Genomic DNA, 18970 nt, shown 5'->3' on the forward strand with positions numbered 1-18970 from the left:
GTATTGGTGCTTATCGTCATGACTGTGATGGGCCGTCAGTGTGAGTTCTCAAGAATGTTTGTCTGTATCTTTCCTTCTCCTCCTCCTCCTCCTTTGTCTTTTTTCCTCCTCCTCCTCCTTCCATTGTCTTTTCTTCACTTCTCTCCCTCTTCTCCCTTGCACCACTACCCTTTCTCCTTCTCTCCTCCTCCTCCTCCTCTTCTCAAGTTTTCTTTCAGCGTCTTTTCGCCCATCTTACGTATCTACACCTCTGTCCGAGTGTTAACCCTACATCCCCCCACACTTTTCATTCTCTCTCTCTCTCTCTCTCTCTCTCTCTCTTTCATCTCCACACCATTCTTCCCACACCATTTGCTTTTGCGCCTCTCCTCTTTAACATGGGAATAAAGTTTGATCTGTTTTCTGTCGCCTTAGTATTGGAAGCAGTCGACTATTTCTGGCGCCTCCACTAGCTCAAACGTCCTACTGTCCATTCCATCCCTCCCCTCCCTTCCTTCCTTCTAACCCTCCCGCAGTCTGTTACCTCTTCCTCCTTCACTGTACTCACTCCCTCTCACTCCATCCATCGCTTCCATTCCTGCACTTCACTGCTTCCCTCTCTCCTCTTGCCGGATTATTTTCTCTTCTACTGTCTTTCCCCCCCCATCTCCCACGTTACATTTATCTGTCGTTCCATTTTACTAGCAGTCCCACCCACATCCGTGTTCTTATTTTGGGGTAACTGCTTCCCTTCCCTCCCTCTCCTTCTAAGCTTTATTTCTTCCCTTCCACACGTTTTCCTTTCCTCCATCTCATTCTAAGCTTGACATCTTCACCCGTCTCATATTCCCTTCCTCCCTCTCTCCCTCCCATTACAAGATTTATTCCTTCCTTCCTTTCCTCCCCTGCTCCCTTCCTCCCTCGCCCCTCTCCCAGGCTTTACTTTTTTCCCTCTCCCCCTACTCTCCAATTCCCCCCTCTTTCTCCTCCACTCTAATAGCCTCCCCTCCCCCACGACTCACCTCCTCCTTGTCCTACCAGCTCCCCCACCTCTTTCCACTCCAGTATGCACCTCACTCCATACCCCTTACCCCATGCTGTGCTTCAGTCTAAATTCCCCTCTCCTTCCCCACACCCCCAAATGCTGCTCCCCCCCCCCCGTCTCTCTCTGTCTCTCTTTCTCTCTCTCTCTCTCTCTCTCTCTCCAGTTTGTTCGTCTACCTGCCTCCCATACCCCCAGATACCCCCACCTCCCACCTTTTGACATGCTGCAATGTGTTCCCTTCTCCTTCACACGCTTCAGTAAGCTTCTCCTCCTCCCTCACTCCAATATGCCCCCCCCCCCTCTCCTCTCACGCCCCAGTAAAATCTCTCTCCTCCCTTCCTGCAGTATGTTCCCCTCTTCTCCCCATACCCCAGCCCCAATATACCAGCTCCCCGTATCTCCCCTCACCACAGTATGTACTTCCATCCTCCCCCTCCAACGCTCCAATATTCCCTTCTCCTCCCTCTCTCCAGTATGCTCCTCTCCTCCCTCTCTCCAATATGCCCCTCTCCTCCCTCGCTCCAATATGCCTCTCTCCTCCCTCGCTCCAATATGCCCCCCCGGCACCAGATGACACCAAGAGCCTGCCTTGCTCAGGGGTAGGCAGGGAACTTTTCCTTGTCTAATGAAGTTTATCCGGGTATGTCGCTCGCTGAATCAAGACGGTAGCTTTGGCCTTACCTGTTTGCCTGCGTTCTTGCCTACCTGCATGCCTGCCTAGCCTTATCATCATGCCTACCTGCTTTCCTGCCTGCTTGCTTTCTTTCATGCCTACCTTCCTGCGTACCTACTTAACTGCCTACTTTTCCTGGGCATGTTCATTCCTGCTTATTTCTTTACTTATGCTTACTTATAATCCTCCCTCCTCTTGTTACTAATCTACTTGCCTGTCTATCTACCTGCGCATTTATGTTGATTTCCACTTACATCACTGTTCTGCCTTTGTTGATATTTACGTACGGCACCTACCTGCCTTCTTACCTATAATTAACATTCACTCATACTTCTTATTCGCCCATGATTATTACTCACCTACCTGTCTAGTTACACGTACTGAATATTTGCGTTCATTCACACCTACCATAGTTAAATCCCGGTAGATGTCTCCCTGAATCAAAGTGTGTGCATTGAGCCTACCTACTTCTTGAAAATTGACCGATAGTAGCAAGAATAAAAGAGAATTAAAGGGAAAAAAAATAGGAGTAAAGTTTATTGGAGTGTCCTAGTAACCCGCCTCATCATTACGACGTATCTCTGATAAGCTTAGTAAAATTGTTTGTCATTAGCATCAGGGAATAATAAAATGCGTTAGGGAATGTGTCAGTGGTTTTAGTTGCCGGTAATGGAGTCGTCAGGCGGTGAGGAACAGCGTGGGAATCTGATTTACGGTAATTGGTTTGGCTGTACCGCGTGGCCAGCATGTCTGTAAAATATTCCCCTCATGCCATTACCTCGCTTCTGTGTGGGATTGTCTACTCTGTGTAAATATAGACGGGTGGAGTGTGTGTGTGTGTGTGTGTGATGACCGCTGTTGACGGAGAGTGTAATACTAGACTCGTGTAGCATGCAAAACAAAGCTGGATGACAAGAGTAAGCATCGGGGTAAGGAAAGGGTAAACGTAGTGTGTTTATTTAGCCAGGGAACAGTAAAGAAATAAAGATGAGATTATAGTTGAAGTTGGTAAATGAAAAGAATAAGGTCGTCTGCCGGTAATAAGACTGTTAGACAAAAGATGTTAAACACAAAAACCAGACAGCGCGATAAATGAAAAAAAAAATGAATATAAAGAGTAGAAAGTGTATTAATAGATGGCCAATGGGAGGAATAGAAAATAAAGGAAGAATTGTGGGAGCTCGGCTGGGTTACGGTTGTCTGACTGTGTTTTTCCGAGAGCAACGTGGTAAATACGAGAGAGAGAGAGAGAGAGAGAGAGAGAGAGAGAGAGAGAGAGAGAGAGAGAGAGAGAAATATTTAATCCTTTCCGAACCAAGTTACAGGCCGTAGAAAATGCAAATTCCACGATCAGCTGGAAAATAAATACGCAGGGTCGGGTTTGGTGTGGGGTGTTACCATGCGGTGCTGGGGCTGTGGAATAAATTGAATTGGGCTTCATCAGATGTACCAGTGACAGCCCATACGTGGTGGGGGACAGGCTTCGGTGATGAGGGGGTGGGTAGAGGGGAAGTGGGGGGATGAGGGATGGGAGAGGAGGGGGAATGGGAAGAGGGATGGGAGACGAGGGGGAATGGGATGACTGAGGGAGAGTGGGATAGGGGATGGGGAAGGAGGGGGCATGTAATGGGACTAAGAATAGGTGTGGGTGGGGAAGGAGGGAATGGGATGCGAATGGGGAGAGGAAATGGGAGCGAGGAGAGGGAGTGGGATAGGGAGAGGAGGAATGGGATGGTGGGGAGGAAGAGGAATGGATTGGGATGGGAGAGGATGGAGAATGGGACTACATGGGAAGTACACAATGTAGAGAGATGAAGAACTAGATGCAGTGTACTCAGGGCAGACAGTTCAGACAGTTCCAGTTCAATAAGTAAAAAATAGAGGTAGTTTGCCAAAGTTGCAGCTAACATGTATCGAATCGGTATTGTGGCACGGTGAAAATAAACAAAAACAATTCCTGATACAAGGTGAAATGCCTCGCTTATTGGAACATTAAATTCTGCAACGACCTGTTTTTATTTCGCTTTCTTCCGTTTTTCCCTCCCACGGTCATCCCCTTCTCTTTCCACTGCTTTCTTCTTCTACCTTCTCCTTTCCCCCACTACAACTTTTAGTCTCTTCCCATTTCTCTCTCTCCCATTCCAACTACCTTCTCTCCCTCTCTGTCCCTACATCAGCCGTATACTTCTCCTCATTGTTTTGACCGCCGTGTAATCATCATCATCATCAGCAGCGGCCTGAAACTGTCTACTGTCTTCCTATTAAAACGAGCAGATGTAAAGACAGCAAGTAAGTAAAATAAACTCAGTATTAGAAAAGATGTCAAGCTTGTACAAAAAATTAAGTACTAAGAAAAGGTGCGAGAGACGAGATATAAACCGAAGACGAGAAGCCGACCCCCCGAGCAAACAAATAAAAATACCAGTAAACTAAAACGAGTGAAAGAAAGAAATCAGATTAGTACAGAAAGTTTAGTAGAAAAAGGGGCGAAAGATGTAAGATTTGGAAGATAAACCGAAGAGGCACATCCTACACCCAGAGCGAGCGATGAAGAAGGAAGAACGAGAGAAACCTGATTATAGTTTCCGTGTGTGTGTTTCCCGAGTCTTGTGTTGTGGGACGTGACTGGCTGCTCCCGTAAAATATATATATTACGTGTTGAGGGTCCATAGAGAGAGAGGGGAACAGAGGGATGGTTGTCGTGAATGCCAGAGATGCCGCACAGTATTGGTCTTTTGTCATGTTTCCCGTACCCGTAGACGGCGATATCAGTGGGAACACCAAACTCTGATTTCTTGGGACTTATTTTTAAAGGGTACTTTATATAACAAGGTGGAAAAATAGTATATTCAATATTTTTTCCCTTTCGAAGGTAGGAAATTTACTCATAAAATATAATATGGTAGATCCACATCGTACATGATCTGAAGATTGCTATTGGTCAGGGACGTAATGTGTGCAGGGCGTTTGTTTTTATTATATTCAGTATGACAAACCTAGTACATTTTATACTGCAGTATATTCACACTTGGGGCATGTCCGTCATTTTCTTCGCAGACATACCGTATCAGCGGGAATCACCTGTGGGCCGAGAAATACATCAAGCCTCTTTCATTATAGGAATATTATCCAGCCGAGAAGAGTGGGGGGTAGAATAGGTGAAACATTAAGCAAAATTTTGTCCCTGGCTGTTCCTAAGAATCGTTAGAATATGAACAGTACAGTGCATTAACCTGGCATGTTTGTGTAGCAGAATGACTGAAAAAATACCGGAGATTCCTATCGCTTTTGAGAAATGCTCTCAATCTGTATTTCTGTGTGCGGTTGAGAGAGAGAGAGAGAAAGAGAGTGAGAGAGAGAGAGAGAGAGAGAGAGAGAGAGAGAGAGAAAAGGGGAGGGGGAGATCTTCTAACTGACCGATCTGATGGAAGGAGAAAGTTATTATATACAGCATATCATAACTCGAATGGTCCTCTGTACCTTCCATTGCATTATTGAACCAGCCACGGCCCCCAGGGGTAATAAAATCAGTAATGAAGCATCATCAGCATCATCACTGTCATTGTCATCATCCCGGCCTCCACACTCCCTGCAAGTCCTCATTCACCCCCAGATCCAGTCGTGTTTACCACTGAACTGATACTTTCGCCATCTCTATTCATCCGTGTTTTCATATTAATTTTTACGTAATGAAGAAACACATCCCGAAAAATTAATCGTGCTTTGCGTGTTCCTGGAATTTGTTTTGATCGCTCCAGCGCGGGATATAAAATCTACGAATCCTTTATTTGTTTCAGGTCAGAGCACTCATAAATGGGAGATAAGATCTTCTCTTCGTTTGTCAGTAGTTTAGAGCTTTCATTCACCTTTTCCCTCACTGTTATTTATCGGGAAGTAACGTGATGGTGAAGATGTTAAGCTTATGAGATGCAGTGTCATCGTGGCTACTTTCAATGTAATTATGAGGCGGTTTGTATTATTGTGAAGGAACACGACTGAGAGGTTTACGATGAAAGGTACAAACCCGTAGTACGTTTCCTTGGATCAAAGCACTCGATGTAGAAGTTTTAACGAACTAACACTTCACTCCTTCACTACAGCGAAGTATTTTTTTGTTTAAATTGATGATTTTATGTATATTTCCAGATGATTTTTTGTAGCCCAGGAGAGAGTTTTTGAATTGAGAGTATTATGTATGGGCTCGATTAACCCCTTCTTTATCCTCCCTTAACCCCTTCTATATCCTCCCTTAACCCCTTCTATATCCTCCCTTAACCCCTTATATATCCTTCGCTAACCCCTTCACAAAATGAGGCTCTTCGTGGGCAGGAAAATCGTCTGGTGTAGCCTAAATAAACTGAATCCCACGTCGTAATAATGAACAGGTGCATCATTTTCAGGGAGCATTTTTGTCCGGCCATATTTTACACTCTAGCATACACTCTGGTTTGGTTGTATAAGTGTCTGGCAGTTGTATGAGTGAAGATGATACGGTAAACAAATATTCTTGCACACAACTTACATCCAGGAATGTTTATAATTACCATACCAGGCTTATTGAGAGTTGGATTATAAAGCCTTTTTTCCCCACCTCTTAGTGTGAAATGAAGCTGGAACAATTGTGATGATGGTTATATTAAATTTAGAGATACAGTGTCCTCAGGCATGGTTGCTGGGGAGCTGTGGTGTGTTTAATGCAACAGTGAATGAAAGATGATTGAAATGTGGGCCATCAGAAAGTGCGTTGGGGAAATGTTACTTAGGGTCAACGCGCTTGTAGATGGAGTTCAGTTTCGCTTTGTTAATTGCTGTGTAGATAGATATTAGAACTTTAAAATGAACAGTTTCACCGGAGTTGTGGTATTTTTATCGCTGAAGGTAATGAAAGAGAATGTAAATGTGCAGGAATTTGTCGTCCTGACGGAAAATGTTTGAGGTGGTAAATGCATGAAAATCAGATGCTGTGTTATGTTGATCAGTCGGGATTTTTTTTTTTTTCCCCGGGAATAACGATGGAAAACAGATATCTGTTGTAATGAGGGGGTAGAGAAAAAGATGTAAATTTTAACATTAATAGTTTGATGAATCACCTGATATAAGCACTAAAATAGAAAATAAAAACCTCGTTGTAAGTAGTGAAGAAAACGGGCGAGTGTGGGGCAAACTCCGGCATTTTACACCACAATATGTTCAGTGAGGCGTACCTTCACACTCACTAACTTCACATGTCCCGTTTTTATCCGCACTCCGGAATTAATGGCCAAAGTTTAACGCAGCTAAATAAAACCCTGGATATGTTTCCTTTGCTCTTTTTTTCTTTTCTTTGCATCAATATTCGGTGCTAGAGTTGGTTTACGTCATCTGTCTTCATACTGACCTGCTGAGACGCGAACATCAGTCACAACTTAGGCCACGCTGCCCCTGAGACTTGGGTACAGTTAACTTGTGCAGAGATTCAGCAACTTGAGAGCTAATTAGTGCAGGAGAGTGGCGGAAGCGAGTGAGGACTGAGTGAATGTGGGCGGACGAGGAGCAGCTCTGTGACGGGCTTCACCTTATCGTTTGATGGAGGCAACGGTGCTGTGATGTGATGTGCTGTGCCGTTGTCGAGGATAGGTTTCACGTCCTCAGTCTCGTGTATGAAAATGTAATATACGGAAGTACTGTCCCTGTTTTCATTTCTCCTGAACCCTTCCACAAAGCTTAGTCTGCATCGGATAAAAACTGTTGAAGTACATCTTGCAATTTGACCTTAACCTCTGACCTCCTGTTCTCAAAAGAAGTAGGTCAGCCCTTTGGGTGATCTTCAACTTATCCACCAAGTTTAATCAAAATTAGACAAGTACTGTTTTGTATAGTTTTGTTCACACACAGACACATTGCCGTGTGACCTTGACCCATAACTATCCTCAAAATTAAATATATTCGCTCTTGCATTACCCCTAATACTTCCACCAATTTTAAAATCAGATCAAAACCTAATCCACCTTGCTCTGAGGCCTTGGTCTTTGATCTTTCCGTGTTACCTTGACCTTTGATTGTTCTCAAAATCTAATTCTTTTATTTTTGCCATGTCCTCAGCCTTTCCACAGAGTTTGGTGTAGCGCGGATAAAAACTCAAACTTCCCTGTTACTTAACCCTTGGAGCTTTATCTTCTAAAAAACACAACTTTTACTCATTGGCTGACCCTCAATTCTTCCACCAAGTGTGAATAATATGGGATACTGATTGTCCAGTTATATTGTTAAAACACACACACACACACACACACACACACACACACACACACACACACACACACACACACACACACACACACACACACACACACACACACACACACACACACGATCAAAACGTAACACCCACTCTTGCTTCGTGAGCGTACGTGTGATGATATAAAATGAGACAGAACATTATTTACAGTATATAAAAAAATCGTCTGTTAATTACTTGAATGCGATAAATGACGAAATAATCTACAGCCGGGTAATATTTATAATAACAGATCGACTGTGGATAACAGGAGTAAATTATGAATCTAACTTGAGAAGGGTTTCAATTTCTTGCATGAAGCTGTATGTATATAGCAAGGACGAAATATTGGACTTACTTATATTGTGGTAGGACCGTAGAGAGACGTAGAACCCTCATGAAAGTTTAGTGATGGGAAACGGCGAAAGTTATTGTATATTAGGGAGGGAAAATAATAGTATCATTTGTGTTGAAATATTAGGTGGGAGGTGGGGAAGTGTGGATCCTATATTACAGCCAGGGGTAATGTGGCTGCTGTTTATGACGGAGGATGGCAAGACCTGTGGATACACTTCACTAATATATTTTACTTTCTCCTCCGGTGGATAATATATGTGTATGTGTGTGTGTGACCGATCAGCGAAGTGGTTATCTTGTGTGGGGTGGTGGGCAGTGTAACTCTTGAATACGGGTAACAACACTTGTCCTTTATACTCTAACATACAGTTACCCAGTGCCAGTGGTTGTACGTGTGTGTGTGTGTGTGTGTGTGTGTGTGTGTGTGTGTGTGTGTGTTTTTTTTTGGGGGGGGTTAGGTTATAGGTGGTGTAGGAGGCATCGTAGCACATCTTCCCTAATTATTTTGCATAGTGATCCTTATCGTTGTATTTGTATATCTTTGTAACATTAACATATTTTTGTTAAATAACATACTAGCCGATATCGAGGTGTATTGTGCAGAATAAATAGCTGTGGAAGTGGTGTTAAGAAACCGCCCAAACTATTTAAAATACGACCCTGTGACTCGTCCAACTAGGGAATATATTGGTTTGTATTTCAGCAGTGGCGGCACATACAAGGGATGGAAGGGGACGTTAATGGTACACTAACTTTGGCTGTTAATTTCAAGGTAGAGGATGTGAGCGTTATGTACAGATGGAATGGATCAGATTATAAATATTAAATACTCGTACTCGTACTGGACTCATTAATGCTCTGCAGATATCAGACTTGAATGATTTTTGTGAATAAGAAAATATTCCCTATTTATTCCAAACTTCAGATAAATGCTTCAGAATTTCTAAAAGGCGGCTTGAGTTTTATCTGTTGTAATGGCACCAGGGACGTGGCTGGTCATCTGCCCGTGAATTTTCTGGACTGTAATAGGCTACATTTGTCCTCTGTAACTCTTATGGGAGTAACACGAGACTGGATGCTATTTTATTGTGTGCTTTATCATACTGTACAGTTTTTAAAATGGTAATTCAGAGTATTTGACTGATTTAAAAGTCTGTCATAAATTTCCGTCACATGTCATAGTTGGTAATCGCCTTATTACGATGTTTTTTTGTAATAGATGTGTGAATGCCAGAATTTATCTCGGAAACAAATCAGATGGAAGCCGTAGTGCCTAATATTATACCTCCTGTTCTTCTCACTCTCCTGTGCTGATTAATGTTCTTAAGGTGAGAAAGATTTGGTGTGTATTTCTGCCGACTGGTAATACTTGTATAATGCGTCAAGGGGAAAGTTAAGGCCATACCCGTGTGTGGTGTAGACGCATTGGAATGGGTGAACTTTTAGTCTTTGTGCATGAGTTACTATGTACAAAACCTCATTAATCTGCCGACCAGACGATCATATTCTGTTTAGGGAAGCGGTCTCATGCTGGAAGAGTTCGAGAGGCTGCATCTAACCCCTCGAGCTAGAAAAAAACACTCTAAACCTTAATGAAAAATTCTGGACAAACAGTAGTAAAAATAAAGTGAAAAAATACATCGTTGGACTGAAGGAGCTAATTAACCTGTTGTTTTTGTTGCAGCGTGGAGACTACGGCAGGGCGGCAGGGTCCGGTGTCGCGGCTAAGGGTGAAGTCTGCAGCGCCCTCAGACTCCGGCAACTACAGCTGCTCCGCCCCTGACGCAGACACAGCCACCGTCCTTATACAGGTCCTTGACGGTATGTACACTCTCTTGTCTTTACCACCTCAACACTGACCCCCACCTTATTAAAATTTAGAGAGCGAAGATGACAGTCTTGTATGAAGCCTCGTTGCTGATTGCGCAGTTTAACATGGCACAGGCTGATGATATCCAATTCTCACGGCTGTTCAATAAATGACTGTCAGGAATTCATGGCCTGCATAAACCGTCACCCTTTGTGTTTTAATAATACTGTTAGGATGTATCTCCGCTGACCACAAAAAAGTCATCTTAACACAATAACTTGGCGTTTCCTTGCGGTCATTTCTTATAGTTAGGAACGTTAAGGCGTAGGCAGACAAGAACACAGGAGCATAAAGCAAAGATAATCTGTATCCCATTTTACAAAGCATATTTAGTTGCATCTTACATCAGTCAGCAGATGGAGGCTTTCATGTCTGAACTCAGAGGTTTTGTGTTGATAGTGACACAGGTAGAAATGAGAAGTCTAAAAATAGTGATGAATTGTTATGATTTCTTATAAACAAAAAACAAGGAACTTCATGAAAGGAGGAAGTGGAGCAGACATGGAAAAAAACAATGGACGATGGAAACAATGAACGAATTATTTGTAATGAATATGAGATAGAGAATAATAAAGAACATGAGACGGAGAATAGCTAGGGTCACAGATGAGAATAAGTGAAAGAGACGAGAATGGGGAGAAACAGGGAGAGGAATATAGGCAGGGCAATAGAACTTTAAACAGCCATAGATAAGACCCATTAAACTTGAATCTCTCTCTCTCTCTCTCTCTCTCTCTCTCTCTCTCTCTCTCTCTCTCAGGCCGCTATCGCGTTTTCTATTGATTTTCTCCTATCTTCACGGGACACTATCTTACAAACAATTTCCTCTTTCATTCTGCCCCATTTCATTTCTTCAGTCCAATCTCTCCTCTCTCCCTTCTTCAAAATCTTTCTCTCTTTTCGATTTTCTTCTTTCACACCTTCTCTAATTGTTCAGACTTTGCATTTTTCTCATACATTAGCCTTTCTTCATCATGGTTCTTCTTCATAATTATTTCTTCCTTCTACTAGTGTTTTTTTTTACCATTTTCCTCACCATAACATTATTTTTGACTTCCACGGACATTTTCTTCGTTTTAATTTCCTCCGCTTCATTTCCACCCTTTAATCTTCTTCTCTCTTAATTATTGACGTTCTCCTGCCTCTCGTTTTTATTTTTTATTTTTCTTGAATATATCCTTCCTTTTCCCTGTTTCTTTCTCTTTAATTATTGTTTCTCCTCTACATTTCCTACCCATTTTTTCTCTATAACCATTATCTTTCCCCAGAATTCCTCGTTTTCCCCATTTCTAACCCATTCTCCCCATTTTTCCCTATAATCATTACCTGTCCCCAGAATTCCCCCATTTTTCCCGACTTTTTCCGTCATTGCCTCTCTTCTGCATATCCCTCTCCCCTGTTTTTGCCCTCTGGTAATTTGGTCTTTCCTTCTTTTTCCTAATTTCCCAACTTTTCGTCCCTTGGAATTATTGATATATATTCTTTCATATTAGCTCGCTCTTTCATTCTTTCCCTTTTTTTCACGCCTCGTTTCCTTGTATCAAGCCGAATTTATTATATTATTTATTTTACTCCCTTTATTCCCTCTATATTTTACTCCCCTTCATTGCCATCCTTACTTCCCCTGTAATTATTTCCTCCCCAACATTATACTCTTTTTCCCCGTCCTTTTCCCCTACAGTTATTGCTTTGTATTCCCTCCTGTATTTCCTCTTTTTTTCTAGTTTTTACCTCTTCATTTCCTTCCTCTTCTTCCTTTCTTTCCTTTTGCCTCATTTCCTCTTTTCCCTCCCGTCTTTTTCTTCCTCTCATCTTTCGTTCTCTTTTCTTCTTCATGTATTCTTACTCCACTTTCTTCCTTTCACACATCCCCCCCCCATCGTCTTTTTCCTCAACATATTTCTCTCTCTCTCTCTCTCTCTCTCTCTCTCTCTCTCTCTCTCTCTCTCTCTCTCTCTCTACCAGCATTTGTCTGAATCCGAGTTGCTCTTGAGAAACACAAACATTGTCTTCCAGAGATTTAAGAGTCTTTGTATTCAGGTCGTCTTGTTATTGTCTCGAGTATGTGACCTGTTGTGTTGCTAATTGGTATGTAGTTAGGAAATTTTTAAGTTATAGCTTACTGGTCGATTGTACAGTACGTTGTTCATTCTGTTTTCCATTGTACAGATGAACATTATCACTCTTTCTTGTCTAATAAGTGAGAAACAGAACGAGGAGTTTCGAACCAATTTTGTACATCGTATACCAAGACCATATTATTTTTTTGTTGTTGTCTTGGGTCTGGAGAGGGACGCCTTCACGTGGTGGCACCTGAAAAATATAGGTTATACAAACGTCCCGCAGCTCTCTTCCAGTCCACGAAAGGAGGATGGAGGACTGTAAGAGAAGGGCAGCTTTAGTCCATAGTCCCCCTGCTCGCGCTCAGACTATCCTGGGATCACAGTTACTGCAAAAACGACAGCACCAGCAAGCACCGCAGTAAAGCAAAATAGCGTGACATTGAACAGAATTTTTATTTACGCTTCAGAATTGCCGGACATGTTGACAAATACTGAGAATTTCCGTCAGCCATCGTTACCTGTTGTTAGATATGGGTAATCATAATTTTCCCTCTGTTGTACGTGGGAAGTAATGCTGATTGCGTCATTCAGGTTTCGTAAGATGCTGTTGCTTTTGCCGTATGATGTTCTGTTGTGGGTCCTGCGGTGCTATAGTTCACTCACTTTTACTTGGTCCAAATTTTCATCCTCCTCCAGTAGCATACCGCTGTAGAAGGGGCAGGTGGAGATTTTTTTTTTTTTTTTTTTTTTTTTTTTTGGCTGGCGGCGTGATGCTGGTGGGGATATAGTGTGTAATTATTAGACCAGTAAATGAAAGTAGATTAATTAGAAGTAGACTTTGTGGTAGGGGTAAGATTGAGTGAATAGGTAATCGTATTGCTGCCATCTCCGAAGTTATTATCTAAGTATTACAAACTGCTAACCTCTGTGTTTCATTCCTACTAATCACGGGATAGTACTAATGTCTTCCTTTACACTCTTTGAAGTTAATAATAAGAAGAGTATTGTTAATCAATAACTTTTTTTTTTTTCATTGTCAGTACTCACCACAATTTCCACAATGTATGAAAACTTATAGATACCAGCTTTCCCTTTGTAGCATATGATCATGTTGTTACCCGAGTGGCACTGGAGAGGGATGCCTTCATGTGGTGGCACTTATGTAAGAGAGTTTTGGAGCTGCCTGGTTATACAAACGTCAATCAGGTTCCTCGTTATAACTCGGTTAGAGGATGGTGAGCTGCAGGGAAGGGGAAACTTCACCCAACAACAGTCCACCAAGTTCACATTTAGTTGAAGCTACAACAACAGCAACCAAAACAACAACAACAACTACATTAACAGCAGCAACCAACACAACAATTTTCTGACGTAGTAATAACCACTAGCTTATATATTTCTTTATCACTAATCATGAGTGAGTAGTACTAAAACGTAAAGCATTATTGACATAACATCTCGCCTCTGGTAATAATAAGTGATAGTACTGCTGTTGGGGTTAATTGGTCCAGGTACAGTCAGGTACAAAAGTTTACCTAACGTTCCACTGCATCAACTTTGTTACCTAAGACTTGTCCATCACTTTACTCTCCAGTTTATTGTGTCTGAGAGTATCTTTTATGGGCAGGGTAACATAACTTCTCTCAGCTTGGGAATGTTAGCCAATAGGGGAATAAATTAGATGAAATATGAGAGGAACCTGTGCCCTCGACTGTAGCTACATTATATTAAGGACAGTGGCCTCGGGTACCACTTGCAAACATTGGAGTACACGAGTATTTAATGTTTATACTGTGTGGGTGTTTTAGTTACTGGTATATTAAAGTGCAGTGCTCCATGTAATTAAATTCATGATGTGACAAATGAGGGCATACCTCGTGAAAGTCACTGACATCAGTACATATATTTCACTACCGTTAGTGAGAAGTCTAAAGATTTATTATTATTTTTTTTTTAACGCATATACTTAGTGTCACCTTGATAGAGTTTGCTGCCCCCTTACATTGATGACAAATTTGTAAAAAGGCCTTATCTGATCCCCGAATGCTAAAACTTAAACACAATTTTATATTATTACGTTCAGTACCAGACCCATATTAACCCCAATATGCGGTTGTCTATTTTAGAACAAATTGCTACTAACCCCAGTATGCAGTATTGTATTTTAGATAAAACACTTGCTTATCCATAAATGCAGTAGTGTATTGTAAATCTAAGTGTAGTATCCTTGTACTAACACCTACTAACACAGCCTTATTTGCCTGGCACAGGGGAGAGCTCAGCCGCCATGCAGCACTCCACCAACTCGTCCTCCACCACCCGCATTGCGCCCCCCTCCGTCACCACCATCATCAGCCTCATCAGCCTCTCCCTCGTGTTGTGGGTCCGCTGCTAGGCCACCCCCACACCACCACCCCACGCCCTGGTGTCGTTGCCTGCTCACTAGACTCGACCCCTGAGATTGTGTTCCATCTGAGCCCTGAACTCTTTTGATGTTGGTCTGTTAGGTCCGTCTTACTGGACACGCCGGGTCTTATCGTTGCTTGCTTACCCTCAAGCCTCTGACTCCTGGGCTGAGTGAATTCATCTGCCGTTTGTTGGAATGATAGGCGCGTCTACAGTACAATAATCAAGGCTTGGTGAGGCACTTGTTGATTCCTTCAACCCGGGGAAGTCTCCATAGTAGAAAAAATACAAAGTACATACCCCGGCTGGAAAGTTGCTGCAACTATTTCAAACCACTTCTTCCCGAGGTGGTCTCTACTGGATTAATGCGGTCTGGCTGACGCCAGACTAAAAATACAAAGTACTCCCTCGGTCTGAAGGGATTAACTCTATTACTGCTGAAAATATGCATTAGCTGAATAAAATCATTCGTTTTTCAATGTTGAAAATCTCAAGATTCCTTGTGAGTTTGGTGACGGTTCGTAAGTTTTCTGGGTTCTTGATAAAGGGTTCAGTTTACAGGTTCTGCTGGGTCCTAATATTGGGTTTCTTAGGTTCTTTTGGGTCCAAATAATGGTACCCTTTGAGTCCAGGTGTTGGGTTTCTTGGGTTCTGCTGGTTCCTAATGTTGTGGTTCCTTCCAAGCTCACCTGGGTTCCTGATAATGTTTGGCAATTCCAGTTACAGCTGTGTTCGATAATCCTTGTACACCTGTGGGGCTTAGGACTAATGATGCGAGAACCTTTGACCTTCATGGTTGTACAACTGTAACTCATGTTTAAGTTCATTTAATCCTTTCAGCCCGATGACGTCTATCGAAGTTCGTTCTTGCTGCCTCCAGAAAGTATTACCCAGCCTAGGACAGATCTCCCTTCCCGAAGGGATGAATGAAGAGCACATAAAATTCCTCCATTTCGAAAAGTCTCCAAAGTAAAATCGTATGAAGAGCGCGAGGCTAAAATCTAAGGACGTCATCGTGCTGAAAGGGTTAACAGTCTTGATATCCTCTCATGTATGGCACTATTTAAAGACTATTTCTCTGTGATAGAACTGAGCCGCTCGCATAACTTGAATGCTGAGTTTCTGTTGCTTGAAATCTGAAGAGCCTCAGTTATGAGTTGGGAATGTGTCTCCTTGGTTGCTGGTCAAATCGACTCTCAAGTCTGCTTACACCAGGCCATGAACTGATCTGACAGGAGTTTGGAATCTTCGTCAGGCTAGAACAGACGGGCTGTAGTGAAATCATCCTTCCAGTGTGGCCTTCGCGATCACCTGGGCTGAGAAGGGTTAGCAATCTTCGTCAGGTTAGAACCAACACGCTGTAGTAAGAATCTGCATTTGGTGGCGGCAGGGGTGGTGGTCTGAAGCGAGGCAGCCTGGGTGTGGTTGTACGGTTGCGGACAATGATAATGCTCCAGGGAATGTTAGTCGAACAGTTGCGAAACTCTTACGCAGGATTCTTAAAAAAAAAAAAAATGAGATTTATAATGTTCTGAAAAAGTGTATTTGACAAGAAGGTCTCAACACTGCATCACAAAAATCATTGCTCATGAAGTGGATCAGTATTTGTCCGCGACTGTACGTGCTGTCCTCAACTTAGTGTACGTAAGAAAGTGTCTTGTATGTATTCCTGTGTATGCTGCAGGAGAAAATATAAATGTACGCTAAAGGATTGTACGTAAGGAAGGCCGTGTCATGTGTTTATTGTTCCGTACGCGCCGGGGTACGATGTACGGCAGCGGTAATTAATTCATTTTACACTTGTCTTTCACTGCGATGGCCAATTTGCTTTTTTACTGTGGCTGTCTCCATACGATCTTAGTCATCACAGGACTGACTTGTTGAGCTGTGGGGATTAGATTCAGCATTCATTAACTCCCTTCACCGTTAGAGGCCTTTCCTAAGTTGAATAATAGTCGTTTTATGATCGTAGGAATAAAATATGAAGTATTTGGGTTGGCCTGATTGGGTAAGTCCGTTGAATCCGATGATGTGTTGTATTTTCTTATTATTTCTTTCAATCGATTTTATTCACCTTGGAAGAATCGCCCGGTAGCGAAGAGGTTAATGAAGGTTGTATGTATCTAACCCCTCCATTTCTAGAAATATCTAGTAATCTAAACAAAGTCGTCTGAAGATGGCAAGAATAAATTGTAAAGACGACATCGTATTGAATGGGCCGAAGAATGTCTGACTAATAAACTGAGATTCCAACCTGCCTGCACGGAATCTGTTTGTTTAGCGGTGTTGGAAGGTCACGGTGGAAATTGACATGGCTCGGAGACGGTGTAACAGGAACTAATGACAGCAGCCGTACGTGTGACTGTTGAATATGAAGACTTCTCTCAACCTGTACGTACTTAGTTCATAAACCCCTCTGCTGCTGCTGCTGCCGCTCCTGACAGTGTAGGCGAGCCAGCGGTGTCACAGTAACCCCCTGAACCCGATGATGTCTTTTTCATTTTATTCATGCAACCTCGAGACAATTTTAATTCAGCGATAATATTCAGTGATCATATCGATTATATTTAACTAATTATACAGAGACTTTATTCAGTACTAAAAATACAGGAGTTCATTAAGGCTGTACACAACGCCTCAAGTAAAAAGAAAAAATAACGCAAATAAAAAAAAATCGTCAGGCAGTAGCAGGAATGAAACGAAAAATGGACGTCCTCGGGCTGACTGGGTTTTATGTCGTATATGAGTGCCGGTAATATAACTTTTTATACCAATGCTTTACCAACTGAGCTCAAAGAGGTGAACGAGTTTTGTGTGCTAATTAAAGACAAAATAAAGGTACCATTTAGCTCAGCCCTGTTTACCTTACGAGTGCTTTCTGTCTGTGACCCATTTATTACTAGGACAAAACGGTAAACAGCACGTCCCGTGTAAATATCGTGTGTGTGTGTGTGTGTGTGTGTGTGTGTGAGAGAGAGAGAGAGAGAGAGAGAGAGAGAGAGAGAGAGAAAGAGAGAGAGAGAGAGTGCGGGTAATCACTTAAGAAGAAGAATGTAAATTACCTGTAAATTGCACCTGTTCTTCTTTATACTTACTCTGTGACTTAACGCAAACATGATTGGTGGAGACTAAAGTTAAGATAAATAGAGAAAATGTATATGTACGATATATAAATGAGGTGCTGTATTTGGGGTATGCCTGTATGTGTGTAAAGTGTAACCATTTGGATATAAGGTTAACTGTGGTTGTATACAGATGTTTTTCTAAGGTTGTTCATTAAATAAACACAAATATCCCATAACTTCGTGTTTTGTGAAATGACAGAGGAAGTGATTTGTTTGCTCGGGATGCCATGTTTCTCGGACCAAGCAGAACATGGCTTCATCATACTGTTCTTTAGTTTTGCAAAAGGTAAATTTGTCGATATTCAAGGTTTTTAAGCCCCACCATGGTAAGGACGTAAAGAAAATTTGATGCAACGGTACTTTGGTTTAGTCGTTACACACGTTGAGAAATTCCCTCGAACAAGTTATTATCGTTATCCAATTAACACGATGTTCCTAATTCTGTATCAGTTCTTCAGCATAATAAAACACTCGCCGTAGCTCTTACTTGGCCAGTGAGCATCCTTTTCTTTACTTTATTGAAGTGGGTGTCTTACGAGCTGAACAAGAAAGCCTGCCAGTGGCAACATTGAAATTAATGGACATCACCTTACTGGAAGCGTCACAGTATTCTTGTGTGTTAATTACAGAACAGTTTCAATACGGATGTGTGTGTGTGTGTGTGCGTGTGTGTGTGTGAGAAAAAGGGGGGGTACAGGTACACCGCAATCAAAACACGGTGGCATTTAAAGCACCAATTTCCCCTCACCATAACCGCTGTAATCACCTCATTATCGCATTGACTCGCCATAGTTAATTAACCACATAAACCATCATTAACTCGCTAAAGCTGTTGAAATTATCCCCATAGTACCCAATATTTGTTTTCACCACTATTTACATCACACTGTCAACTTATCACCACGTTCATCACATCCATTAATAGTCTCGCTGGCATTACGAATACTAATCACACTCAGTACTCTTTGTAGTACTATACCCGCTGCCAACACTTCCACCTGCCAACACCGTCTGCTATCTTGTCATTATCAAAACACCTCAGTCACCACCATCACCCTTATAAACACTTCCCACAGCCCTCAAACTGCTAACACATTGAGCACAATCATGAGTTCGTTTATCACTACAATCATAGTTCTATCACCACCACACCCAACACCATCACTGTAACAACCACATCAACTCCCACAACGATC

General features: G+C 42.2%; 1 protein-coding gene across 1 annotated transcript in view; it reads left to right on the forward strand.

Moving 5' to 3' along the window:
• LOC145412061 (uncharacterized) overlaps window positions 1-14638 on the forward strand; it is an 89448-nt gene extending 74810 nt beyond the window's left edge. Inside the window, exons 8-9 of the mRNA XM_080281979.1 lie at window positions 9995-10131; window positions 14514-14638. Coding sequence (XP_080138105.1) covers window positions 9995-10131; window positions 14514-14638 — 262 coding nt within the window. The remainder of the gene's footprint in view (window positions 1-9994; window positions 10132-14513) is intronic.
• The last annotated feature ends 4332 nt before the right edge of the window (window positions 14639-18970 follow it).

Source organism: Coenobita brevimanus, chromosome 92, assembly GCF_032717465.1.
Source record: "Coenobita brevimanus isolate Jiangsu-jjx chromosome 92, ASM3271746v2, whole genome shotgun sequence".
In the NCBI taxonomy this organism is placed as follows: Eukaryota; Metazoa; Arthropoda; class Malacostraca; order Decapoda; family Coenobitidae; genus Coenobita; species Coenobita brevimanus.